General features: G+C 51.3%; 1 protein-coding gene across 3 annotated transcripts in view; it reads right to left on the reverse strand.

Annotated features, from left to right (window-relative positions):
• Mpp2 (MAGUK p55 scaffold protein 2) overlaps positions 1-26346 on the reverse strand; it is a 29275-nt gene extending 2929 nt beyond the window's left edge. Inside the window, exons 1-12 of one of the 3 annotated variants that reach the window (XM_050156503.1) lie at positions 26116-26346; positions 23354-23417; positions 18910-19028; positions 4092-4244; positions 3816-3965; positions 3274-3501; positions 2375-2506; positions 2157-2262; positions 2005-2073; positions 1620-1781; positions 743-945; positions 332-460 (exon numbers count right to left, since the gene is read on the reverse strand). In XM_050156503.1, the coding sequence (XP_050012460.1) occupies positions 332-460; positions 743-945; positions 1620-1781; positions 2005-2073; positions 2157-2262; positions 2375-2506; positions 3274-3501; positions 3816-3965; positions 4092-4244; positions 18910-19028; positions 23354-23384 (1482 nt within the window). In that variant the 5' untranslated portion in view covers positions 23385-23417; positions 26116-26346. Of the gene's footprint in view, positions 1-331; positions 461-742; positions 946-1619; positions 1782-2004; positions 2074-2156; positions 2263-2374; positions 2507-3273; positions 3502-3815; positions 3966-4091; positions 4245-18909; positions 19029-20455; positions 20620-23353; positions 23418-23743; positions 23830-26115 lie in introns of those variants that run through there. The other 2 variants (XM_050156504.1, XM_050156502.1) reach the window with 2 other exon arrangements.
• Positions 26347-26721: the final 375 nt, after the last annotated feature.

Raw genomic sequence — 26721 nt, forward strand, 5'->3', positions numbered from 1 at the left:
TTAACGAAACTGAGGGCAGCAGTGTTCCAGATGCTCCGGCTGCATTTTTGGTCAGGGCCATGGTGTACAGAGCTGGCATCAGGTCATCAGAGGATGCAAGCCCAACCCAAACAGCCTCTGTGGAGCAGAGGAGCTGTCGTAACAGGCATGGGACAGGAGATGGGGGCGTGGGGAGCGGGAAGCCTATCCATTGGGGCAATGCTGTATCAAAGTCCAGAAGCCTCCCCTGGCCATCTCTGTCCCACGGGTCTCCCACTGGCTCTCATCAGATGCACAAATTACTGACTGACCGCTCTGGCTTCTACCACCCCAGGCAGTCAGAGCCCCTCACCGTCAGCTGTTTCGTGGACACGCCGCTCTCCAGCGCAGCCCGGTTCATGGCTCGAAGGGTTTCAAAGTCGGGGGCCTCAATGAACACCACGTAAGGGACAAACTCAGCTGTCCTCAGGACCTTCACAGCCTACAGGCAAAGAAGAGGTGGGAGCCACATCTTCACATGTGTGAGTGACAAGGTGGGCACCTGAGAGTGGATGCTTGGGGTGCCTGGGGTTCTGGGACCTGGGTCCTGAGAAAGACAAGTAGCTGGAGACAAACTGAAGGAGGCTGGAAATCGGAAAAGGGCCAGATGCCTAGCCATAGTCGAGGGGAACATGAGCACTATGAGCCATACAGGGGTTGCTGAGGGGAGCAGGGTGTGGGCAGAGGACACTGACGGACATGAAAGGGAAGAGCTAGACAGTACCTGGGGGTTGACGTCCAGCACGCACACCTTGCCGGAGGCAACCACGCCACGGATGGAGTCAATGCGCGTGCCATACAGGTTGCCCTCATACTCGCCATGTTCCAGGTAGCGCCCAGCACGGATGTCGGCCTCCATCTCCCCGCGAGACACAAAGCTGTAGCCCTGCCCTTCCCTTTCCGAGTCCTTGGGCCTCCGGGATGTGTCTGGAGAGGAAGCATGGCCAACGGGTGAGTCAAGTCACCCCACCTCAAAAAATGCACATGTGGGTTCCATGTGGGTTGCGTGATCTCTGAACTCATGTCTTCACACACACACCGACCCTCACCCTCAGCACTGACATGCATGTGCACACACAGGTACACACACACACGCAAGACACTTGTCCAGGAGGACTTTCAGAGAACAATTTGCCCCATCTCATGCACACTGATGGCAACAGAGGCTCAGGAAGGGCGACAAACGTATATATACAGCAAGGGTCAAGAAATCTGTGCTTAATATTCTTGTTTCTGCCTCCAGGAACCGCCACCACCCACCTTCACCTCCCGCTGACCCATCACTTAGATTAGAAGCCCTGTCTGCCATAAGGCCACACGCAGTTCAACCCTCTTTCGCCAGATCCCAAGGTAGACACCTTTTTTCCTGACCCTTTTTGCAAGCAAAACTTAAGGAAAGAAATTCTGAAATAAAGTCAGCTCCTACTCCAAATCCTGAGCCTGCAGTTCCCTTCATCGACCCACAGAGGGCGCACACCACACAGCGCTCACCCAAAGGAACCACCTGACCTGGTGCCCCGAAGATGCTCACTCAGTGCTGTTCCGCACCCCTCCCTTTCCCCACCAGCCCCCGCACCTCCCGCTTCATGGCCCCCACTCACAGGGCACTGTGGTGCCATAGCGGTCTGGATCCCACAGAATGAGTTTGTTTTTCAGGCTGCGTCGGCCCACACCCTGAGCGCCAATCAGCACCAGGGTTTTCCGGCGGAATGGGGGCATGCGGGCCACCTCCTCGTAAATGAGCAGCTCGTGGCGGTCAAACTCTGGGCACAGAGAGATGGCACTGCTCAGCAGGCTGCCCCATCGGGGAGGGAAGGGGCTCTCAGAATGCGTCGAGAGTAAAAGTGCTTGAGGCCTGGGAAACGGAGGACTCGGGCAGGCCTAGGAAGGAGGCTGGCAGCATCTGAGCAGAGCTGACCCCCAAGGTTACTTGTGAGGAAGAGAGATATGGCATATTGGACATCTGGGACAGGAATTAGCACCCACCTGCATTCTTGGTTGTCAAATACATCATTCGCTTCTTCTTCTTTCCCGAAAGGCTGCCACACAGGGTCCCTGGCCACAAGGAAACAAATGAGTAAAAACCGGGTGATTCCAAGTCTTAAATTGGGACTTGAGACGGGGGACGGGGCGCCTACCTGAAGTCGGGGTCAGTTCCATGTCCCGCTTGACAAACGCTTTCCGCTTCTCCTCCAACAACTGGCTGGGGATGAGCCCAGCACTGCCCCCTTCCACGTGGCACGCCTGAAATGGCACATGCCAAAGACCTACCTGGGTAAGAGGACCCTTCGCAGCGCCCCACCCCTTCTGCCCCGTTACTGTACTTGGAGGCACTGGAGGAGTGCCCAGGGCTCACCTGCCACCAATTGGCATCATCCTGGTTCACAATCTGAAGCAAGTCCCCAGCGTTGAAGCGCAGGCCTGCTTCCTTGCAGGGGATGAGACTGTCGCGGGCGGGATCATAATCGAAGTGGCATTTAACAAATACCTGAGCACAGGGATTTTGGAGGAGTCAAGGGACCCAAGAGAGAGCGTGTCCACTGGAAGGGTGTTTGGCAGACAGTCCACCCCTCCCTGCCACTCTCCCTGTCTAAAGGAGTGATGTCCCCAGCCCTGCTTACCCTGCCTTCCTGGTACCCCCCTTGGCAATTAGAATGAAGAGATTTAGATTTAGCAATTGAGAAACTGCCCAAGGCTGGGGCAGGAAAAAGGAAGCAGATACCCAGGTCGGGGTCACTGGCACCTAACCCTATAGTCTTCCTTCCTCCCTTCAGGAGGGCAGAATTCGGAGAGAACAAAACCCAAAGAGGAGGTGGGGTGACAGCTTTGACAATCCACCAAGGAAGCAGCTCCCAGGGCAGGCGACAATCCCACCTTACACAGCCTGCAGGGTGAGGTCTTTGCACACACACAGAGGTGCAAAGGCCACAAAGATCACTACATCTCTTTGCCCACTCAGGACACTCCACACAATCTCTTGCACACTCAGATAGGCCTTCCTAGTCATAGAAGCTCACAGAGCTCTTGCATATGTGCACAAATGCCTACATATAAGACATGTCAATGTGTGTTTATGCGCCACACTTGGAGGCTGTGTAGCTGCAATGAGTACCATCAGCCTGGAGGGCTTGCTGGCTCTTCTTCCTTAGACATACAGTTTAGGGTGGAGCAGACCAAGAGACCTAGGAGCTACAGCTCAGCCAACTCTTGGGCTTTGAACCTGGGGGGGGGGGGGGCTCGGGGAGGCAGGCCCACCTGTCGGGGCAGGTGGGGCTCCTGGTAGCTGGGCAGGATCTTGAGGATGACACTGCCACTGGCGTTGCGCAGGAGCTCCTGCAGCGCCCGGGGATCGCTGCCCACTGGCTGCCCGTTCACTTCCTTGATGATGTCACCAACGTGCAGCAGGCCTTGCTGAGCCACCATGCCCCCGTGCAGAATGCGAGCAATCACCAGCTCACCGCCCTCCACTCGGAACGTCACACCCTGGGGGACGAAAGGAGCGGGTGGCAAGGCTGTGTCTGCCCAGGGTGGCCCTCCCACTCCGGTCCCCACCCTCATCCCCACTCAAAAACCTCCTATCCTAGGCTCAATTCTTCACCTAGAGCCACAGCCTGGAGAGGATGCTGAGGGAGAATGTGTATGTGTGTGCACGTGCACATGCACACATGTGTGTACTCACAGTCATGTATAGCTAAGTCTATACAGCCCTTGGATGAACCTGGGCCTAGTCCCACCTGCCCTGTCTCCTTTCTCACTGGTGACTCTCTGCCCCCTCCCCCCTAGCCTCTGATCCTCACCAGATGTTCTCCAGCTGTCTTGCGGATGCCCACCATGCGCACCGCATCAGGAGGTACCGGCTGATTGCTGAACGTGGGATCTAGACCTGGGCTGGGGGGTGGGGTCTCATAGGTCTTTGAGGCCACTGAGTCATGTGTCTCCAAGAGGGACTGAAACGGGATGGGAAAAGAGGGGACAATGGGGAAATGCCCCGCGCTGGCTTCCCAGCCAACTTCCAGCTAGGAAATTGCCACCACTGCCACCACCACCACGCGCATCAGCCAGCAGCTGGGAACCTGGAAGTGGGGTTCCTGGAGGATGCGTGCCAGTTCTGCAGCGGTGCTGCTCTGCTCCGCCAGCTGCGCCAGGTCCCGAAGGATTTCCTGCACCAGCTCCAGGTTGTTGTCCCGAACGGCCTCCAACTTCGTCTCCTCCAGCCGCTCGTGGGCCTGGGGTGTGGAAGCAATAGGTGAGGCCAGCCAGGCCCAGGAGTCCTGAGCCGCCAAAGAACACTCCTCTGGCTCCAAACCCCTAATCCTTAACCCCCACTGGCAACATCACTCTGGGACTAACTTTAGTTACACAAGACACACACACGTTCGTGTGTACTTTGTTTTTCTTTATCCAGCAAATGATAATTAACTCTGTTTATATGACTCAGCAGTTAAGAGCACTGGCTAGTCTTCCAGAGGATCCGGATTCAATTTCCAACACCCACATTGTGGCTCACAACTGTCTGGATCTCCAAGATCTGACATCCTCGCACAGACACACATGCAGGCATAACACCAATGCACACAAAATAAAAATAAATTATTTTCTAAAAGACTCAGTTTATGGACAGGACAATCTAAAACACAGGGAAGGGAAAGGAAGGGAGGGAAGGGAAGGGAGGGAGGGAGGGAAGGAAGGAAGGAAGGAAGGAAGGAAGGAAGGAAGGAAGGAAGGAAGGAAGGAAGGAAGGAAAGGAAGGAATCGGTGCATGGTGCCAGCAGAGAGCCTTGCATTTATTCGTTGCTTTACTGACCCTGGGGTCCATAGCTAGGGGCTCTGAAATCGGGAAAAGATCCCATTCTCCCCATTCCCAGCTGACAGGAGGCCTATGTTGGGTAATGAAGCAATGCCATCTGAGGATCTATATGAACGGAGTCTTTCCTGCTGTTCATCTGAAAGACAGCCACAGACACTACAATCCCAAAGTACATTAGCCTCCTCCAATCTAGAAAACACTGTGCCATTAGCACACACAAAAAGTGTGATATAGTTATGTGTGGTAATATCATCTGATAATCCAAACTCAAGGTTCTCTACTATCCCAAAAGCATCCTTTTTAAATCTATTTTTCTGATCCACTATCTTACCAAGGATCATGTGCTGCTTTTGGTCATTGAGTATGATTATTCTTCTTTAATCTAGGAAATCTCAATGTTTTTCAGACTTTTAAAAAGAGTCTGGGCAAAGGCCAGGAGGTGGTGGTGCACGCCTTTAATCCCAGCACTCAGGAGGCTGAGGCAGGAGGATCTCTATAAGTTGGAAGCTAGCCTGGTCTACAGAGTGAGTTCTAGGACAGCCAGGGCCACACAGGGAGACACTGTCTTTCACAGGTAGACTTGGTTAATCATTTTGGGAGGGGTTTTACCCGAGGGAGCTGTGTCTTTCCCAAGGTTTAAAGCTGTGTGTCTGTCCCGCTCCCCAGTGATCCTTCTCCAGTGGATCTGGCATCCATCCACTCATGAGCTTCACCTGAATCTGTTATCCTACTTAAAGCTGTTCAGCCGTGAGAACCAGCCATCCCATCCAAAGTTTGACTGACAATCTACTGAGAGAGACAGCTTTCCTAGGGCTGTGAGATAGCTCAGACCAGTGGTTCTCAGCCTTCCTAACACTGCGACCCTTTAATACAGTTCTTCATGCCATGGTGACCCCCACAACCATAAAATTTGATGTAGGTGGGTCTTCTATCTATCTGTTTCTTTCATTGGTTAATTAATAAAGAAAACTGCTTGGCCTGATAGGTCAGAACATAGGTAGGTGGGAAAGACAGAATGGAATGCTGGGAAGAAGGCAGTGAAGCAGACGCAATAGCTCTCCTCTCCAAGATGGACACAGGTTAAGATCCTTCCTGGTAAGCCACCACCTCGTGGTGCTACACAGATTATTAGAAATGGGTTAATCAAGATGTGAGAATTAGCCAGTAAGAGGCTACAGATAACGGGCCAAGCAGTGTTTAAATGAATACAATTTGTATGTTGTTATTTTGGGTATAAAGCTAACTGTGCGGGAGATGGGCAGGAAAGCAGCCCTCTGCTCCTACTACAAAAATTACTTTTGTTGCTACTTCATAACTGTAACCTTGCTACTGTTATGAATCGTAGTGTAAATATTTTTGGAGATAGAGGGTTGTCAAACCCTGTCATGGCCCACAGGCTCCGACTAAACCACTCCTCACACAAGTGTAAGGACTGGATCCAGATCCCCAGAACCCATGTGAATGCTGGGCTGACGGCAGATAGCCTGTCATCCCAGCCATGAAAGAGAAGACAGGAGATCCTCAGAACAAGCTGGCCAGACAAGTCAGTGAGTTCTAGGTTTCCTTAAGAGACCCTGCCTCAATGAAGCTAATGGAAGAGCAACTGTGGATGATTCCCGACCTCCAACTCGGGCTTCCACACACATGCGCATGTATACCTACTCACACACATGTGTCAACAGACATGTTAACCATGCATGCACACGCTGAGATGAAAACAGGCATCTTCCACCTCTCCTGTCTCCCTCCCTCCAATCCTTCCTCCTCCTTTCTCTGGGCATTGCTATGAACATTTTTTTTTTTTCTTTTTGGTCTATTGACAGCTTTGTTTAAATACAGCCCTTCCCTTCTCATTTGCCTACATGGTGTCTTAAACAGTTTTGTTTGTTTTCTGTTTTGGCGTTTTGAGACAGGGTTTCTCTGTGTAACAGTTCTAGCTATCCAGAAACTCACTTTGTAGACCAGGCTGGCCTCGAACTCACAGAGATTCACCTGCCTCTGCCTCCAGAGTGCTGGAATTAAAGGTGTGTGCCACCACTGCCTGGCTGACAGTTTCTATTCTATTGTGGCTTCGTTAAAGAGTTGTGACAAAGAGTATACAGCCTGAAGGTGTAAAATGCTTACTACCTATACCTCTATACCTTAGTGGAAAATTTAGATGTTTTTTTAAAAGTGTTTTATTATTATACGTGTGTATATAAATTATATGTAATGGGCTGCAGTAGGGCGTTCTATACATTTTTTTACCTATTTTACAGGTGTGTTTTGCCAGCATGTGTGGCTGTGCACCACATGAAAGCAGTGCCTTAGGAGGTCAGAAGAGGGCTTGGATCTTCTGGGTCTGGAGTTACAGTTGTGAGCTGCCATGTAGGTGCTGGGCATTGAACCTGGGTCCTCGAGAAGAGCGGCCAGTCCTCTGACCACTTGAGCCAGCTCTCCAACCCTACATTATATATTTGATTACATTCATCCCGTGCTACCCCGTCCCCTCCTTCTCCCACGGATCCCCTTCTACCTAAAAGTCCCTCTCTCCCACCCCGCTTTAAAAAAAAAAAAAACACTGTGTTTTATCTATGGCCATCAGTATCTCTTTTGTTTGTTTTGGGTTTGGTTTTAGTTTTTGGCTTATTGTTTTTTAGAAGGGACCTTGCTATGTATCCCAGGCTGTTCTCAAATTTCAATATTCATGCCTCAGCCTCCCAAGTGCATCTATTCCCCCTTAACTCTAGGCTATGGTTTTTTTTTTCACTTAATTTTTAATTTGTACATTGATATAGCTCCTATTTCAAACCTACACTAAAAAGTAAACTGAAGGTCTCAGTTCATCCCTTCCCCACCCCCATACTCTATCCATACACACACCCAGAAGGAATTATTTCATCAGTTTAGGGATTATGCCGTTTCCACAAGACTAAAATGTTTGTTTATTTCTCCTTTGTTGTGGGATAATCTTTTTTGTACTCTGCATGAAGATGTGTCTGTGTTTTGCCTCACCTGCCTAAGGCAACTGATTGGTTTAATAAGAGCTGAATGGCCAATAGACAGGCAAGAAAGAATAGAGGAAACTTCCAGGCACAGAAAAGAACTCAGAATCAGGCACAGCAGGAGACACCAGCAAGACAGGGAGGGATCAGACATACAGAATGGAGTAGAGGAAACAAGCCACGTGGCAGAAGGTAAGCTAATAGAAATACATCAATTTAAGTTATAAGTTATAATTGGCAACAAGCCTAAGCTAAAGACCAAATAAAGACGTATTCATAACTAATAAGTCCCCGTGTCATTGTTTGGGGGCTGGCGGTCCAAAGAAAGTACGACAAGAAAGATTTAATACACTCCTTTTTTATTTTAATTATTTATTTTTGGTTTTTCGAGACAGGGTTTCTCTGTGTAGCCCTAACTGTTCTGGAACTCACTCTGTAGACCAGGATGACCTCGAACTCAGAGAAATCTGCCTGCCTCTGCCTCTGGAGTGCTGAGATTAAAGGCATTGCACTACCACTGCCTGGCATATTTTTCTTTTCTTTTCTTTTCTTTCTTTTCTTTTTTTTTTTTTTTTTTTTTTTTTTTTTTTTTTTTTTTTTTTTTTTTTTTTTTTTGAGACAAGGTTTCTCTGTAGCTTTGGTGCCTGTCCCGGAACTAGCTCTTGTAGACCAGGCTGGCCTCGAACTCCCAGAGATCCGCCTGCCTCTGCCTCTGCCTCTGCCCTCTGCCTCCCGAGTGCTGGGATTAAAGGCGTGCGCCACCACCACCCAGCTCTCTTTTCTTTTTTTGTTTGGGATTTTTGTTTTTAGATTTTAGTTATTTTTAATTTATGTGTATGGGTGTTTTGCCTGTAGGTTTGTCTGTGCACCACATACATGCAGTGCCCATGGAGACCAGAAGAGGGCATCAGATCCCCTAAAACTGCAGCTACAGATGGCTGTGAGCTGCCATGTAGGTGCAGAGCTTGAATCAAACCTGGGTCCTCTGGTGTTCTTAACTTCTGAGCCATCTCTCCAGCCCTATTTGTTTGGGGTTTCTGTTTGTATTTGTTTGAGACAAGGTCTCACGATGTAGCCAAGGTTGGCCCGAACTTGCTATGTAAACTCCCAGAGATCCTCCTGCCTCTGCCTCCTAGGTGCTAGGATTACATGCACCACCACACCCAGCTGTTCTCTAGGTTGCCAGCCTAACAGTTCTCTCCAGATACCACCCCACACCACACATGGAGATTCCCTGCTATTGCTCTTACGTTTTTAACGACTGCAAGACTCTACTGCATGCCGGGCGTCCTATAACTTACTCAACCAGTCTCTGAATATTATTCAGCTTGTTTCTAACATTTTGCTATTGCAAGAAGACGGGGAACTAACCGTGACACAGTGCTCTCTATCTGCGGAGATCCTGCAGACATTGCTAGAAGTCTGGCTGGGTCAAGCAGATGCCTCAGATTCTGTGAGGCTGTGGCCAACTTCCTTTACCTCCAGCATCGCATGTGAAATGTCTCCGCAGCTCCTCCCAGTACTAATCAAATTTCTGAATGCCTGCCAGTCACTCCGATGAGAAATGATCCGACAGTGGAACTTAATTTGCATTTTGCTTATCATGGGTGCAGCCAAGCATCGCTTCGTGTGTTTAAAGACCATCTGGGTATCTACTTGTGTGAACTGTCTGTTCACGTCTTTTGCCAATTTTTCTATTTGGTTTTTTTTTTCTTTCCCCATTTTTAAATGTTCTCTCTATATTGAGAAGATTAGCCCTTTATTTATGACATCTTTTGCAAATCATCTTCCTCTAGCTTGTCATTTATCTTTGGATTCTGCTTGTGGTAGTTTTTGCCTTGCAAAAAAATATATTTAATATGGCTGAATGTATTCATCTTTTATGCATCTGAATTTTGAGGTTGAGGGGTTGTATATATATCTCATATACAGATCTTCTAGGATGCATAGTTTCATATTTAGGTCTCTGATCTGCTTGGAGTTTATTCTGATACATGGCGTGAACTGTGGATCTACCTTGATATCTTCAAAAATGAATGCCACAATGCCCCAATGCTGCTTATTAAAACTGCACAATAGGAGGCTGGGAGACGGCTGTCAGTAAAGCGCTCCTGTTTTGCAAGTATGAGGACCTGAAGTCAGATGCCCAAGACAAACGTGAAAAGGTGGAAGTGGGGTGTGTGCCTGTGATACCAGCAGGTGGGGTCGGGATGAGATGGGAAGGTCACAGGAGGATACATAGTTTCCTACAGCTCATTGACTATACAGCCTGGACAAACTGATGAGCTATTATGTGTGAGAGACCCTGTCTACAATAACCAGGGGCCGGAGAGACAGCTCACAGTTAAATGCACTGGCTGCTCTTGCAGAGGACCCAGGTTTGGTTCCCAGCATCTACATGGTGACTCATGAAAGATTCTAGATCCAGTTTCACGGAGTTCAGTGCTTTCTTCTTCTAGCTCCTTGGGCACCAAGTATGAACATGTTGCACGTACATATATGCAGGTGGCACATGCCTTTAATCCCAGCACTTGGAAGGCAGAGGCAGGCGGATCTCTATGTGTTCAAGGCCAGTCTGGTCTATATAGCTAGTCCTAGGACAGCCAAGTCTACACAAAGAAACCCTGTCTCAAAAAACAACAACAACAAAAGTATACACACAGAGAGACAGAATAATACACACATAACACATAAAGGGGAAAGGAAGGGGAGAGGAGGGGAGGGAACGGAGGGAGAGAATCCTTATCTTTGATAAGCACACTGAAATGCCTAGAGATAGATAAAGTTGATTGCATCTGAGATTTGCTTCAGCAGAGAGCTGAGCAGGTGGAGGTGTGGCTGAAGCAAGATTGTAAATTACCATTGGTTGAAGAGGGAAGGGTGATGGATGATGGCTCTGGGCACATTTTTTTTTTTTAAATTTCACAATGTTTTTTAAGCCCACAAGATAGGGGAAGTTTTGTTTGGTTGTTTTGGGGGTGAGGTTCCCAATACGTTGCTGTGCTGGTCTCAAGCTCTCAGCTTCCTACGCCCCTCCCACCTCGGCTTCCTAAATCCTGGGATTACAGGCATGCATGAACCAGTCATCAAACCCAGTTTCATACAGGGAGAGTTTAATTTCTTTTATTACATTTGCTTATTTTATTACATTTTACTTATTGAGGGAGGCATGCCACAGAGTGCATGCCGAGACCAGGGGACAATCTTATGGAGTCAGTCTTCTGAAAAGAGACCTTAATAACATTTCACAGGCAGACACGATGTCTGCATACAGCAGGTCCTTCCCCTTTGTCTTTCCCAAACAGGACAGGGAACAGCACCCGACATGACCACTAGACTGTCCATTTTCCTCTTGGCTTGCCAATGTTCCTGTCTAGGGGGGAACAGGCCATTGATGGGACACAAGGGTCCCATACTGGGACAGAAACAAGCCTGGGAAACCCCAGAGCACAGTGACAGAGAGCTTGCCTGGAGCCTGAGAGAGAGAGAAGCTTGCCTGGCTCTGGGTCACTTCTGTGCCCAAGGCTAATGCTGGGAATCTGAGTCTCAAGAGAAACAAAGTCACAGGGGCACAGGAATGTGACCACTGCAGGCCAGTGCAGCTCTGGCTCAGGAAAGTGACCACCGCAGGCCAGCGCAACTCTGGCCCAGGAAAGTGACCACTGCAGGCCAGCACGGTGGCTAAGGGGATCCAGCTCCGACCCGAGTATCTGACTTGGGCTCCTGAGAAGTTGCTCTTTCGGGCTTTAGCATCTTCTGCTACATGGATAGGGGCCGAACAAGCCAAGCAGGCTAAAGAGACTAACCTGACCAACAAAGGAGTCAGGTACCTCCCAGCAACTCACCTTCTTGGACATAATTACAACAACAGCTAATCTTGGCTGGCAACTTGACTACATCAAGAACCAATCAAAATTAAGTAAGTAATGGGGTATGGCTGTGAGGGATTTTCTTAATTAGATCATTTGAGGTGGGAAGGCCCACCCTAAATCTAGACCACACCTCTGGGTGGCAGCCCAAGGAAAAGGATGCGGGAGAAAGAAGCCTTCACCGTTTTGTCTCCTTGCCTTCACTCTTGCTGGCAGGTCCATGCACCCTGTTGCTGAGGCATTCCCTCGCTGGTGTTAGACTCTGCTTCTCCAGGACTCCAACGCAGACCCACGGCCAGCAGCGCTCTGGGACTTCCCGAGAACTCCAGCACCAAATTGCAAGGGCTGGAGAGCCAGTCTCATGGACTGAACTATGGGATTCTTTAGCTTTCCCTCAGGAGACAGCCATTGTAAGACCTTCTAATAAATCCCATGGTGTGTGTGTGTGTGTGTGTGTGTGTGTGTGTGTGTGTGTGTGCTATTTATATAGTCATTCTACCAGTTTGGCAGTTTTGTTCCTGAGAACTCTGACTACCACAGTGACCTCTGACCCAGAGAAAACTCTGACTATGGACCCATTAAATACAGAGCTAACATTTTGGAGGGTTGAAAAACATCTGCCTCACCAGGGCTGAACTCTCTCAGCCTCCATCACAACTGCCAACCTCTGGGGGCCTTAGGAACTCAAGAGTTGGCTCACAATGCTAAGTTCATGATGTGCTTTCATGATGGGTTTGTGCCCAGTGACTTGGGAGTTATTGGACAATATTCTCGATCTAACCACAGGCCCCACCCACCGCATATCCATTGCCTGCATTCATGATTCCTTGGCTTTCTGTTTACCTCTCTGTATGGATTCTACATAGTCCTAGAGGCAATATAATTTGTAGCTATTTTTACCTTTAAATAAAAAAAGAGAGTCGAGCTAAAATCCTAAATACGTAAAATCCTAGGTGCCTAGTTTGGGGTTTTGTTTTATTTTGTTTACAATTTACTATGAAAATTTACTTACTGAGTGAAAATCTATTTTATCTACTACTTTTTGTTAATTTTACTAGGAGTGATTTTTAAACTTACTGTGTATTAGCATTTGCCTTCAGGTATGTAAGTGTACCATGTTTGTGCCTTGTGCCTGAGGCAGCAGATTAAAGTCTTAGGTAGCCTGGAACTGGAGTTGTATGGATTCTAGGAACCAAACCAGGGACCTCTGCAAGAGTGGCAGGTGCTCTTAACTGCTGAGCCCTCTCTCCAGCCCCCAAGAGATTGTTTTTCTTATTTTCTGTAGACGTGATTGACGTAAACCACAATTATTAGAGGCGCTGGACCCAGGAGAGTAATTTGAATGTCCATGGTGACCACGCGTATCCGTTTTGATCTCAAACCATCCTCAACATGGCCTGGGATGTACTCGGCTGGTAGGGCACTGGCCTGGCATGAAGGAAACTGGGGGGGTCCCCAGCATATGGTAACCAAGCACAGCTGTGCATACCTCTAGTCCCAGCACTGGGAAGACTGAAGCAGGAACTCAAAGTCAGCCTCAGCTACATAGTGAGGTCAAGGCCAGTCGAGGCTGCAGGAGGCTTTATGACTCACATACCCCCTCCAATGCAGGGGCCAGGGACATGGTCAGTTGACAGTAGAGGAAATACTAGTAGCCTGGTTCTGCCAACTCCTGAGCCAGAGCCAACAGCAGGCTTCAACCGTAGAGCCTCCACAGCCATCTCTCTGCAAAACCCCTTCACCCTCTGATTCCCAGAGTTCCGATCGTGGCAGAGGACAGAACTCTCCCTTGACCTCTGGCTCATAATTAAACTCAAGAACTGAAGCAGGTGCCAGAGAGCAGTGTTCCAGAACTCTCCCATCAGGGTTGAGCAGCGGTGATTTGCTTTGGCTACTGGGACATCAGCAGAGGCTTGGCAGGGTCTGTGACCTGGAATCTGTTCTCCCTGGACAGAGAAAGCACCACGTGGGGAAGACGGGGCCACCTTCCTACAGCCTGAGAAACTATACGGAGAGAGACCCTGTCACCTCAGGCATTGCAGCCTTCTGAGCTGAGACAGCAGTCGTGGGCAAGGTCATCTTAGGCCACCCAGCACCCAGGTGAGCAAGCCCAGCCCACAGAAGCCACCCAATCTGCCTACAAAACCATGAGAACTAAAGCACAGCACTTCGGGGAGTCTGGGGTGTAGCGAAAGTGCACTGGTTTAGGGAGTTCCCCACTGCCACACCTTCCCCTTACCACATACACCCTTGCCAAGGCTCCAGTCTCATTGGCTTCCCTGTCCCCTCATTGTTCTAGAGTCCTGGCTTGCTCAGCCAGTTCATCCAGGCCAGCCTAACCACAGGACAAAGCCTTCTGAGGAATTCAGGCTGATGGAAGACTATACCACAGGGACACGGCCACATCCATAGCCACTGCTACATCCGTTTGACTCTCTTACCAGACAGATGTGCCTCTCCTCACTTCTCAGAAGAAACAATAGACTACGGCACCACGGGGGTCTGAACCTGAAATGCGTCCCCATGGGTTCACGTTTTTGAAAGCTTATTCCCTAGCTGGTAGCACTGCTTAAGAGGGCTGTGGAACCCTTAGGAGGTTCCTTTAGATCTACCTATCTGGCAGAAGTAAGACTGTTCCTAAACAGTCCAATAAAGTGACAGCCCCGCCCCTAGTTCCAGCTGTTCCCTGGTTCCTGATCCACAGTGACGTGCTGAGCCTCCATCGCATGCTCTAACTCCCAGGAACCCTGCCAGGACAGACTGCCCTGAAACCGTGAGTCAGAATAAGGGACACTCCAAAAGTCAGTCAGGGGGGTCTCTGACTTTAGCCACGGCTCTTTGCCCTTAATCATGTGGACTAGTTCAAATATCGTCTTCCCATGCCTCCCTGCGGGCAGGCAAGCCTGCTGTTAGCAACTTAACCGGTTCCAAAATGCCATTTGCCTTGGACTGTTCACCTTGGCGTTAGCTGCCTCTGAAGCACCTGTTGCTGGGTCCATGTCAGCCCTCCCAGATGCCAGGCACCTGCTATCTACAGCCAACCCTTGGACTTAGGAGCTGCCTGCCACGCTCGCCCTCAGAACCTTTCATTTTCTGGGTTTGCTTCCTCAGGCACCCCATCCTTGACCCCAGCTCTACCCATCCCAGACCCCACACACACACACATTCCTATCATATTCTCAGAGACAAAAGTCAAGCCCAACTCCTCAAAGGCAAAGAAGGAGGCAGGTTACTAAAGACTACAAAGAGTTTAACCCAAATCCCTTGGGGACTCTGAGGTACTTCTTCAAGAGAACCAAGATTTTGCAGCTGGATCTTTTTTTTTTTTTTTTCATTTTTCAAGACAGGGTTTCTCTGTAGCTTTAGAGCCTGTTCTGGAACTAGCTCTGGTAGACCAGGCTGGCCTCAAACTCACAAGGATCTGCCTGCCTCTGCTTCCTGAGTGCCAGGATTAAAGGTGTGTACTACCACCACCCGGCTGCAGCTGGATCTTTAATCATGCTGGGAATCCAGGAGACAGCTGTTGAATAGATGATCGGAAGAATGAATGAATGAATGAATGAATGAATGAATGAGGGAATGAATGAGTGAGGGAATGAATGAAGGAATGAATGAATGAGGGAATGAATGAAGGAATGAATGAGTGAGGGAATGAATAAATGAATGAGGAAATGAATGGGTGACAGAGCCAGCAATCCCTCTCTGGAAATCTGTCAAGTGCTTGGGCAAGGCCATCGGGGAATGAGTGTTACTGAGGGAAGTCACACTCTGAAGGAAGCTGGATACCACCCAGCCCTGACCCTGTGACCCACAGATGTGGCCTAACCCATACAACCCTGAATCTGGCTTTGGAAGGTTACAGATGTTGAGGCTCAAAAATTCATGCATTCAGCACTTCCATTACCAGGTCCACCCCAGAGAAACCTTCACATTGTGCGTAAACACACGGATATAAGGACATTTTCATCAGAGCTGTCCTTTTCAGGGCAAAATCCGCACCGCCACCCTCATCTCCCAGAAGGGAGACACCAGACTCTGCGCTCGACACACGTCAAAACTGGAACACAATAGTTCAATGAATCTCCATCTTTACCTATACTTAGATCAAGAACTTTACTCCCCACATAAACTAGAAATCTCAAAGACAGAAGCAAAGTATACTATCATTCCATTTATGGACAATTTAAAGACATGGATAACAAGGGCATATTATTAGTGGTTAAACCCATATATAGATAAGGACAGCAAGCATTCTGGGAAATGACGTCACCAGTGTTTACCCTTGGGAAGGGACAGCAGTAGAAATGAGGAAGGGGGGGGAATGGATTTAGCAAACAACATTTGTATTTCTTCAGCAGAACAAGTAAAAGTTGGAGAGAGGGCTCGGCAGTTAAGAACACTTCTTGCTTCTGCTGAGGAACCCAAGCTCAGTTCCCAGCACCTACATCAAACGGTTCACAACCCCTGCAACTTCAGCACCAGGCAAGCTAATGAATGCCCTCTCCTGGCTTCTGGAGCTACCCATGCACAAACACACACACACACATAAAGAAATGCATACATTTTTTAAAGGGCTTTAAAAAGAAAGCCAAAAATAACAGTCTAAGTATTAATATTACGGAGATGGGTGCTGGGGAGTGGTTACATTGGTTTTTCTCAGTCTTTTCTATTTATCCACTCTACAAATATTCAGTAAAAGCCAATTATATGCCAAACACTGTTTTAGGCGCTGAAAACACGGCGGTCATCCAAGCAGACAAACCTTCCTGCCTGCCTGAGCACAAGTGCTCAACATTTGAACACAAATAATTCCCCCCTCGTCGTCTAAGAGACAGGGTGTCACTGTGTTGCCCAGACTTGCCCTGCACGGGGCTCAAGCAATCCTCCTGCCTCAGTCTCCACAGTAGCTAGCACTACAGGCGTGTGTGAGTTTTTGCTTTAGTTTTTTTTTTAAGAAATGTTATCTTCAATGACCACAGAATGCAAAAAGCAACCTCCCTTTCTCTTGTAGCCTCCAATCATCTTTTCTCTTCCTCAGAATTTCTCAGACTTTATAATCATCTGCTCTTTTCTGTGTTTTGATTGTTTTTGTTCGCTTTGAATGTTTACTTTTTGTGGTTTCTGGATTCAGCATTTCCTGGAAGCCCAGAGGGACCTCAAACTCTCTGAGGCTGACCTTCAACTCCCTTGCTTCTCGCGCCTCTACATCCCAAGTGCTGGATTAAACAAATAAACCATCATGCTGGGTTCTTGTGGGGTTTTTTACAGGGCTTTACTATGTTGCCCAAGCTACCAAACGCATAGGTCTCCTGCCTCCACTTCCCGTGTACATGGGCATTAACGTATGCCAGGTGTGTCCCTCCAGCAGGACCTAATACACACCACATACACATATGCACACATGCGCGCACACACATACACACATGCACACATGTGCACACACACATACACACAAAGAAAAGACAAAGGAAACCCCACCGCCCTCTATACTGCCTCTCTGTCCTATAATCCCTCCCCACCATTCATTTCTGAAGACCCAGCTTACTGCCTGAGTCTCATTCCCAAATCACCTGCCATTGGCTCTGATTCCCAGGTGCATGTGGCCACGCCCACCTCACTACAGCTTTTCCATCCAGGATCTCTTTAATGCCCCTGAACAACAGACTTATCTGCAGCAGCCACACCCTGTATGGTCATGCCATCCCCCCCCCCCCAGAATGTGCTCCTTGGAAATATTCTACTTCCTACCTCCCTCTCTGGCCTTGGCCTTCTCTTCCATCTCTACACCCTCACCACTCCCCAGCTATGGTGCAATCTCAGAGAGACCCCCCCCAACCTCCAGGTGGGTTTCCTCCTGGCCTCTTTCCCCCTTCCCTCCCCCCAGCCAGGGCCCCAAAGGTCATGTTTTCAAACTCAGGCTTCTTTCATGGCTCCACCTACCTCTGAGCCCCGGATCAAAAGCCCATCTTTTTCTTCCTCTTGGGGGAGGGATTGAGTCATCCCACCCAGGGAAGTCAGTGCCTACCATGGGCTGACTGTCTGAGTCCCTGTTCACTAGATCCTCTCCCCTTCAGTGATTGGTCAAACTTTTCAAACTTTGCTTCTGATCCCCTGCTTGGACCTTGACCCTTGAATCCCAGGAGAGGAATGCCTGCCTTTCCTCAGATTTCCCAGTGATCAGCCTGACTTCCAGCATACCCAGCCTTGCCTCCAACCCAGCCCAGGAGCACCCCCTTCCCTCAGGAGCACCCCCCAGGAGCACCCCCTTCCCTCAGGAGTACCCCCTTCCCTCAGGAGCACCCCCTTCCCCCCAGGAGCACCTCCTTCGCCACAGGAGAAGATTCCCTCCCTTATTATTGCACCTGTCTACTAAAGTAAACACCAGCCTCCCCCACTTACAGTGGAACCTTGGGTTCCTCATTATGTCCTATCCCCTACCATCTCAGCACCCCGCTCCTCCTAACTCTAACTACCATGTGATCTTTAACTGGTCTATGAAACCCTCCATGTGGCTGCGGGGGGAGGGGGGCTCCCAAACACCTATGTCACTGTCCCTTCTTGCCTAAAATGTACAAAGCTTGCTTGATACTTGAGGAACAATATCTGAGCTCCCAGGTATGACCCTCAGAGCCCTCCACAACCTGCCACCATCTTCACAGCTCACTGTCCTTGTCTGGCACCTGAGGCCCCAGCTTCACACTTCCAGATACCTCTCACTTTGATGCTTCTGCCCAAGCTCTCTTCCTGCAGGTCCAAGATGCCTGCCCCTCTCTGCATCCTCCATACTCGGGCTAGCCCCTACCCCTCTCGGCCCCCTCTACCCCCAGAGGCTCAGGTAGGTCCTGCCCTCGATGCTCCTCCAAGCATGTGTGCACCCGCTCCTAAAGTGCCATGACGAAATTCTCATCATTTTCTCTTTTCCTGAGTCTGCCTCCCACCTGGCACACAGGCACCAACACCCGAAGGCAGAGAAGTGGGCAGGACCAATCTGGAGATTCCAACACCCATGCATGCTCTTCTCTCGGTCAGATGTTCCCCTTGCCACCACCTCTCACCAGCCAGGTGCAGCCACATGCAGCCAGGTACAGCCAGGTGCCACGGAAGCTCGTCTACCTGCCCCCGGAGGTTCCTCACCCAGGCATGATATCCTTCCACACCCTTTCAGGTGGCTCCTTCCATCCTGTGTCCCATTCCTAGGATTCCCGAGACCCACCTCCCAGATACACCATACCTTGGCCAGGGATCTGACTATGGGACTTTCCATAATGCCTCGAAGGAAGATCAGGTCCAGTTCCGCAGCTCCGGTGGCGTTGGGGAGGGATCCCAGGTTGTCCAAGACTTGCTGCATGGCTGGGGGAGGGGCAGTGAGATGCTGAGTATCAGCTGGACACAGAAGATGCAAGTTCAGCACAAACCCTCCCATCTCCAGCCCCACAGAAGACACCCAGCAGCACTTACTCTCCTCTCACAGACTCCCAGGCAGAGATCCTTTTTTCCACCCTAAGCAATGCCAGCCTGGGAAAAAGGTTTTCTTGACCTTTTTTTCCACCCTAAGCAATGCCAGCCTGGGAAAGTAGGAGGCTACCAGCAGCAGGAACCAGACCAAGGAGCAGGGGCAGGTGTCCCTTTTCCAGATTCTGCCCAGCACCAAAGACCCAGACATCCCACACAACTTCTAGCTGGGTCAAAGCATGAGGACACAACCACCTGTATCTGGCAGGCCCGAGGTAAGACAGTGCTTAGAGGGGTTCCCGGAGTCCAAGCATACCCAAGCAGGCAGCAATGCCAAAGGCCAGGGTCAACGCAACACCAGTCTAAGTTACATACCACTAGCTCAGTGTGATACAGCACAATTCTCTAAGAGACATCATTATTTAGAAATTAATGCATGATTTAAAAAAAAAAAAAGTCAAAACAGAAGCCTGGACTAACAGCAGGGGCTGGAGAAACAAGCACCTAGGGATAGCTGTGGGTACCAAGGATAGATGTCAAAAACCACATCGCCCCAGGGTTGAGCATTATCAGCCTGGGATGAGATGCAGCCAAGGACATCTATACACCTAAAACTGGTCTCCGAGAAAGGGGTAGAAGCTGCCTTCACTCCCGGGGGGTGGGGTGGGAGGGAGCTCCAGGGGGTGGAAGGAATGAAAAAAAAAATCAGTGTGCCCAGCTGGGAGCAAAGATGGGCAGGGGGTATCATTACTCTGCCACCCACGCCTACTTCTGCATAACAGCATCCAAGCCCTGGAGGAGGGGGAGTGGGGAAATAGGCTCCCTGTCACCTCTCTACAATCTTGTCAGAGCTCCCCTCCTCCAAAGAGTGAGGGTGGGCAGGAGGGGGCCCTAAGATTGGAGCTTGGGGAGGATGGTTTAGGGCTCCTGAGCCCCATTCCTTTCCCGCTCCTCTTCCCCATCTTCTCCATAAACCACAGCCCAGTCTGCCTCCAGATCCTTCCTTTCCAGGTCCGGACTCGCAAGGACCAGAGACTTACAAGGTCCTTCCAGGGCTCTCAAAGAAGGCAAGTCAGAGCCCTTCCCAGTCTGCCAAACGTCCACAGTCCCCGGGCCTGCTCACTGTCTGCCCAGACAATCAGCTATTGAGGGTGGGGGACTGAGCCGGGGGGAATAATGTCTTCTGCCAGATCAGCTCTTCTGGCCGGTGGACGTCCAGATCTCCCCTAAGGGCACTGCTGCCCAGGTGCCCCAGAGACCACTGTAAGAGGGTCAGTTAAAGGGTAAGTACCCCTCCCCTGACCTCTCCCCACTCCTCTTCCTACCTTCCCTGCGAAGCTCTGCCTCTTCAGAGGAGCCCAGGGAAATCCCCTCCAAGGAAGCCCCACTGCCTGGGCTGCAGGCCATGGCGACCCCTTAGCAATCCTGGAACAGTCTCCTGCGAGGTCGGCGCCTTCCCAGCCAGACGCGGGCTGAGCTAAAGAAGGCGGGACTCTCAGAGCGCTGCAGGATCAGCCAATGGCAAGGCTCCGCCTCCTGGACCACCTTGTTGATTGGCCAAAAGCCTGCTGGTGAGGAGGGGGCGGTAATGGGTGGGAGAAGGGAGGTGGCAGGAGAGAGTCATGCTAAACTGGCCTGATCCCCGTCACAGGTGCAGGTAGGGAGGTGGCGATGAGACTGGGGTAAGTCCCACAGGATTGGGCCCTTTCAGCCAGTGTAGAAATTCCCGGCAGAGCTTGATTCCCGTCTGCTTTCGTACCTCTCTCATATGGATATCCCTCCTCTACTTCTGATGCTGACTCCTACCTGCTCCTGACCTTCACCCTCTCCCCCACGCCAGGCTAGCTTCTTTACAATAACCCCCTCAACCGAAGGAAGCCTTCAAGAACAGCTCTAGGTGCAGGAAGGCAGTAATACCATTTGACAAGAGGCAAGTGTCTTAACCTCACATGCCATCATACACTGGGGCACGGTGTGGGCGGCGGGTGGAGGGAGAGACAGAATGGTGGTACCCACGGAGCAGTAAAGGACCCGCCCCTTAACTCTAACTTAATAGTTGCTTCTCCCTTTTGCCATCATTATCCATCAGGTGAGGCATGATGCCCTGGAGCAAGCCAGGCACCTTAGAACTGGGGGAAAGAAAAGGCGCAGCAAGGATAAAAGTGGGCAAGAGGAAGGGGCTTAGTGACGACCCTGTACTCCATGTGAACACATGCGTACCCGTGAGGCCACTACGAGGGCACTGCTGTTGCTGTTGCTGCCACCTCCAGTCAGCCATTCCCAGAGGACTGGCACCAGGTCGCCTTGCACCCCTGGTTGTCATGGCAGCAGGCAGGATTACACACAAGGACAGTAACCCAGGGATGGCAGAGATATTTAAAGGGACAGCCTCATCTGAATGCAGGCCCACACCCTCACCTTGATTCAAAGAGAGGAGTGAGCCTGGTGAAGAAAGAAGAAACAGGGCCGGAAGTGAGCGCAGGATGTCTAAACTCCCATGTTGTGTGTGTCACCACCCACGCAGCTCCAAAACTCTCCTTAACTAAAGTAAGGGTGAGCCCTCCCATAAGAACAAGGGCCATTTTGATCCATGGGGAAGGGATGGAGAAGGAACTTGCTAGTTTCACCTTTGCAGAGCCCAAAACAGGGATGCCCCCTGGAAGCGGGTGGCAGGCAGTGGGGGGTGGGGTGGGGGAGGAGCCTGACCTCAGATGAGGGGCACAGCTGGGTCTCTATCAGACCCATGGGGAAGTACAATGGCCACCAAATGATAAGGGGCAGAATGCACCCTTAGATTTTGAGGCTGAGAAGTCCACAGAGGGCTGGCTAGGGAAAGGGAGCACACTGTACTTCTTCCTTTGGATATAGAAGCAATAAAGAGCCCACAGCACTCCATCTAGGAGAACTGGACACCAGGGGGTGTCTGAAAACTCAGGCCACACTCATAGGCATGGGCTCCCCGTCCTGTGTACCCCCATCAAGTGTCCTGCAGCTGGAGCCTATGCCCTATGTAGCCCCTCGGGTCACTGCTAATAGGTTTACTTGGCAGCCCCCGATGAGAAGCCTTTAATCACAGGCTCAGGGATAGGTCTCATTCACTCCTAAGCAGCTTTAGAGTGGGCTAGCTGGTGACTAGAGCAGAGGGAGAGATGGGGGGTGCAGGAGAAAAACACGAGCCCTCCTAGAAGCTGGGGACATGCCATAGTATGGAGAATGAGCCTTTCCTGGGGGCGGGGGGGGGGATGTGGCAAAGGGGTCACAGTTTAGGTTCTAGCTAGCAGACAGTAATTTTTATTTTCTCAGAGGGTAGGAACAAGGATTTGTTCTATCCAAAGTGGGGACCTGCATGCTTTGCTGAAGGAGCAGCAGGATCCACTGTGAAGAATTCAGGCCTTCCCAGGGCATCTCACAGCTGTAGCCAGAGCTTTCTAGACAAGGAGCCTAATGGTGGTGGGTCTCAGAAAACACTCTAAGAACCACTGGGGTGCGGTGTAGACTTTGGGGCATGAATGCAGGTGGGTGGGGCCCACTGCGATCATCAGAGTCTGGGAGATCTAGGAGCAAAATTAAAACCACCAATCCCATCCTGCCACTCTATTTCAGAGGAAACAAGTCCTCCAAGGGAGGTGGCCGGCTGACTACAGGTCAATGGCATAACAACCAGCCACCTCTGCAGCAATGAGTTCTCCCCTCTCAGAGCCTTTGAATATCCCATCAACCCTTTCAGAAGTCTGGGCTAGGCAGTCCCCAGCTGGCTCCTGGGTTTTGCAGCCTCTGTACTCTAAGAACGTTGTGCAAGCATTCCTACATGGAGTTTTGTCTCTCTATTTACACCTACCATAGTTGTCCTGCCCCCTAGCCTCCGGGTAGGCAGAATGTGCTATGGACTTCTCAGTTCCTCCAACCTGTACTATCCTCCAAATCCCAGATTCCTCCACACATCCTGGGCGCTTCCCTGCCATTCCTGTCCAGCTGCAGTGTGCACCATCTCTGGAGCCGGCACCCCGGCCCTCCAGCAGGTGAGTTGTGCTATGTAACCCAACGCTACCTGGAGCCAGCGAGGGTCTCTTATTCTGCTCTCTCTGATCCCAGTGAGGAGGCAGCTGAATGAAGGACTGAGTGTCTGCGTGCGGTACGACTGGGGAGGAGTACAAAGTGCCCAGCTCCTACTGCTGCAGCCCCCCAACCACTAAGGTGGACTGACAGCTTCACCCTCTTCTTACCAGACTCGGAGTTCGTGGCAGCAACTGGCATGGTGAGGTCAGTGAGGACTCTGGAATCAGTCTCCTAGAGCGGGAGAGAGGAGGGTGAGAAGGTACAGGCAAAGCCAGGGACATGAGATACTAGAAAGGGCATCCTCTTCAGGAACAGCCACATAGGAGGAGGAGAGCATTGCCCAGAAATGGGGGGTTGGATTAGCAAAGTGACCCCAAAGTGCCCTGGAAGGCAAGAAGAGCAGATAGCACGCCCCTTCTGAGGCAGGAGAGACAGGAAGGATCAAAGGCTAATCGGTTTTCCCCAAGCCCCACAGCTGGTAGGAGATCTACAGTGAAAACCTAGGCTTTATGACGTGTAAGGAAAAAGTATTTCTCACTGGGCATGCCGATGCCCACCTGCGCTGTAGTGCCAGCCACTCAGGTCAAGGCAGAAGGGCCCCTCAGCCCAGGGATTTGAGCCAGCCTGGGAAACATCTCAAAAACAAACAAACAAAATATAATATTTCTTTCTGGTTCTGGAAGGAGATTAAGTGTAAGTCCTGAATAGAAGGCAAAAGCGGGAAGTGTCCCCAGAAGGGAAGCTCCGTGAGAACAAGAACGGACTCCATTACTCACCTCTAGGCCCCAGGCCTAGAACCTTTGGGTGTCCCATGAACACTGGTGTCCAGCTGACAGAAATTCTTTCCTTTCCCACTGTCCTGGCTTCTCTCTCTCTCTCCCCCTTCTCATCTACCAGGTCCAGAATTGGGACAGGGTGGGGAGGGGTTCTGCAGCCATAAATAGACATAAGAGTCCTCAACCCCACTGCCCATACCAGGGTTTCCCCAAGCCGAGAGTGGCTCCTTCATCCTCCCTGGAAACGATAATGGGGTGACCCACCACTCTTCCTCCCCTTGCCTTCCTGGGCATGTGCTACTGGCTAAAACCCTAATTCCCTAGTTGCCATGACAACAGGAGGAAGAGGCTCACAGCAAGGGTGGGGGGAGTAGGGGGAAGCAGCTGGCAGTGCCCACTTTAAGACTAAAGCCTTTTGCACCCCGACAAGGGGGGGGAGGACACAGGACCACTCCATCTCCACCCAAGAATCCAAAATGAGGAGCAGTTACTAACTTTACTAACAGCCTCTCTGCTGCTTCTCGCAAGCCTAAACTAATGACCTCAGCTCTGGAGGCAGAAACCACAAAGGTGAGTAGACTAGTTCCCTTTCCTCCTGGATCTTCTCCAGAAGCATTGGACTTGCAGAGAGAGAGGAGGGGAACCCCTCTCACACTAGCACCACTGACTGGGGGAAATGTCCAGGCTCCACTGTGCCAGCCAGCGTCCCTTGTGCCAACTCCCCTGCTCTTTCCTAGAGAGCGGGGGGGGCACCCTCTCATAGCTCAGGCCGTGTTTCCTAGTAAAGGTGCTGGCTGCGGGGTAACTCTTCCCGGAGCCAGGAGACAGGGAAGAAGCAAGGGAGGAGCCGGTATGAAACCCTAGGCTCGGGAGTCCTGCCCAGTGAGCCCGGGTTTGCTCCCTGAGGAGTTGGTTCCCACGGTGTCGGCTCGCTCTGCCCCACCCCCACCCAAGTCTCTGAGAGGGCGGGGCCGGCTGTGCCCACAGGAGAACGGCAGTGCCAGGCAAGCTAGCCTGGTTCCATGCCAAGGTCCCCAGGCCCAGTCATCACAGACCCAGCACCTCAGCATCCAAAAGCCTAAACCCAGGTACCCTCCCACTCCCACCTCCACCGCCACCAAGCTATCCATCTTCCCCACCCCCAGGGTGTCTGTCTGTAGGTGAAGCCCGCCAGCTTCAAAGGGGGAGGTTTCCTCCGGCCCCCCACCCACCCCTCCATCAGTGCAGACACAGAGAGGTGAGAAAGAGGAACGCCTGACAAAGGCACTTTGGAGCCTGGTAGGGTTGTGGGGAGGGCTGGTCGTAACTAGGAGCGGAGGATGGGGTCTAGGGAGCAGGAGGACGTGCCCGCACTCACAATCAGACCGCCCCCGCCCCTCCAATTCAGTCCTAAGCCGCTGAGCGCTAGGACCCAGGAAGGAGGGGGCGTGTTGCGAGCCATCAAAGAAGGCTCTTTGCTTGCGCGCCCGCAGAGACCAGGGGGATGAGGTCACTGAATGACTGCTCCCCCCCCCTCAACCCCCACTCCCCACCCCCAGTCTTCATTTCCCCACCAGCCTCTTAGTTGACCTAACTTTCTGACCCTGGCTCCTCGCTTCTGGCACGAATTCCCTCTGAAGTCCCCAGGCATTAAACCCTGGCCCCCGAGACCCGGCAACCTCCTGTTCCTTGCAGCGTTAGCAGGGCAGCTCTTCCCAGGACCCCCTCCCAGGAAGGTCGAGATGTTGGCCTCTTGGGGTGCAGAGTGCCAAGGGACCCAGCACAGTCTCAGTCTAGCTCCCCCACGGCCGGAAGCGCCGGCAGCACGGCTCTTACGTAATGCCGGGATCCGAAGTCTCCCCCAAACCCTGCACAGACCCCGAGCCAATACCTGGGCTCCCCTCAGCTCAGCACCCCTGCGCCCGGTGTCCCTCTGGAGCCCTTACTTTGGGATGGAAACCAGCATCCCTGGAATGAGGAATTCAGTTCTCCTTACCCGCATCCCTGAGAAAGAGAGAGTACCGGGGGCTGCGGCTGGAGAGGGAGAGGGTCGGCTTGGGAAAGGGACCCGGGAGTTTGGACCTAGAGAATTGGGTCCCCAAGTGCAGTGCCAGGTCGAAAAGAAGGCAGGGATTCTGAGGTGGATGCTGACCGAGAGGCCTGGGGATACCTACCTGCGTCTTGGGGAGCCCCTAGCTCCTGGCGACTCAGTGCAGCCGGGCGCTCCACGGTTATTGCTTGTCAATCGCTAGCCGAGCTCTTAAAGCGGCGAGGCCGCCTAGGCGCGAAGGGGCGGAGACAGAAGAAGAGGGCTGGGACGCGAAAGGGACACAGCAACCTCCCGACCGCTGTAAAGTAATCTCACAGCAGCAGGCGGGTGGGCGGGGTGGTAGTGGTTAGCAGACCTCAAAGCCCACGACCCCCCCCCTCCCCAACGCGGAGAAGCACCAATGAGTGTCACTTGGCGCCCAGGAATTCTTTAAAAGGGTAATGGTGGAAACCCTGAGCCTTGTGGGATCACACACACACACACACACACACACACACACACACACACACTCTTGGTCCAGAATTCTGGTCCCACGCACGCTTTCCTGATTCAGTTTGGAAATGGAATGGGACATTAGGACACTAACTCCCGGCGGGGCTCATCCAAGGGGTGGCGTTAAACATTCAGATGACAAATACCTGCATACCGGGCTTCCAAAAAAATTTGGACCAAAAACTAAAAAAGGGCTGTGTCTTCATGAAGGGGACCAAGACCCTAATTTAGGCCTTGA

Source organism: Alexandromys fortis, unplaced genomic scaffold (assembly GCF_014885135.2).
Source record: "Alexandromys fortis isolate MF-2015 unplaced genomic scaffold, M_Fortis_MF-2015_v1.1 scaffold_31, whole genome shotgun sequence".
NCBI classification, from domain to species: Eukaryota; Metazoa; Chordata; class Mammalia; order Rodentia; family Cricetidae; genus Alexandromys; species Alexandromys fortis.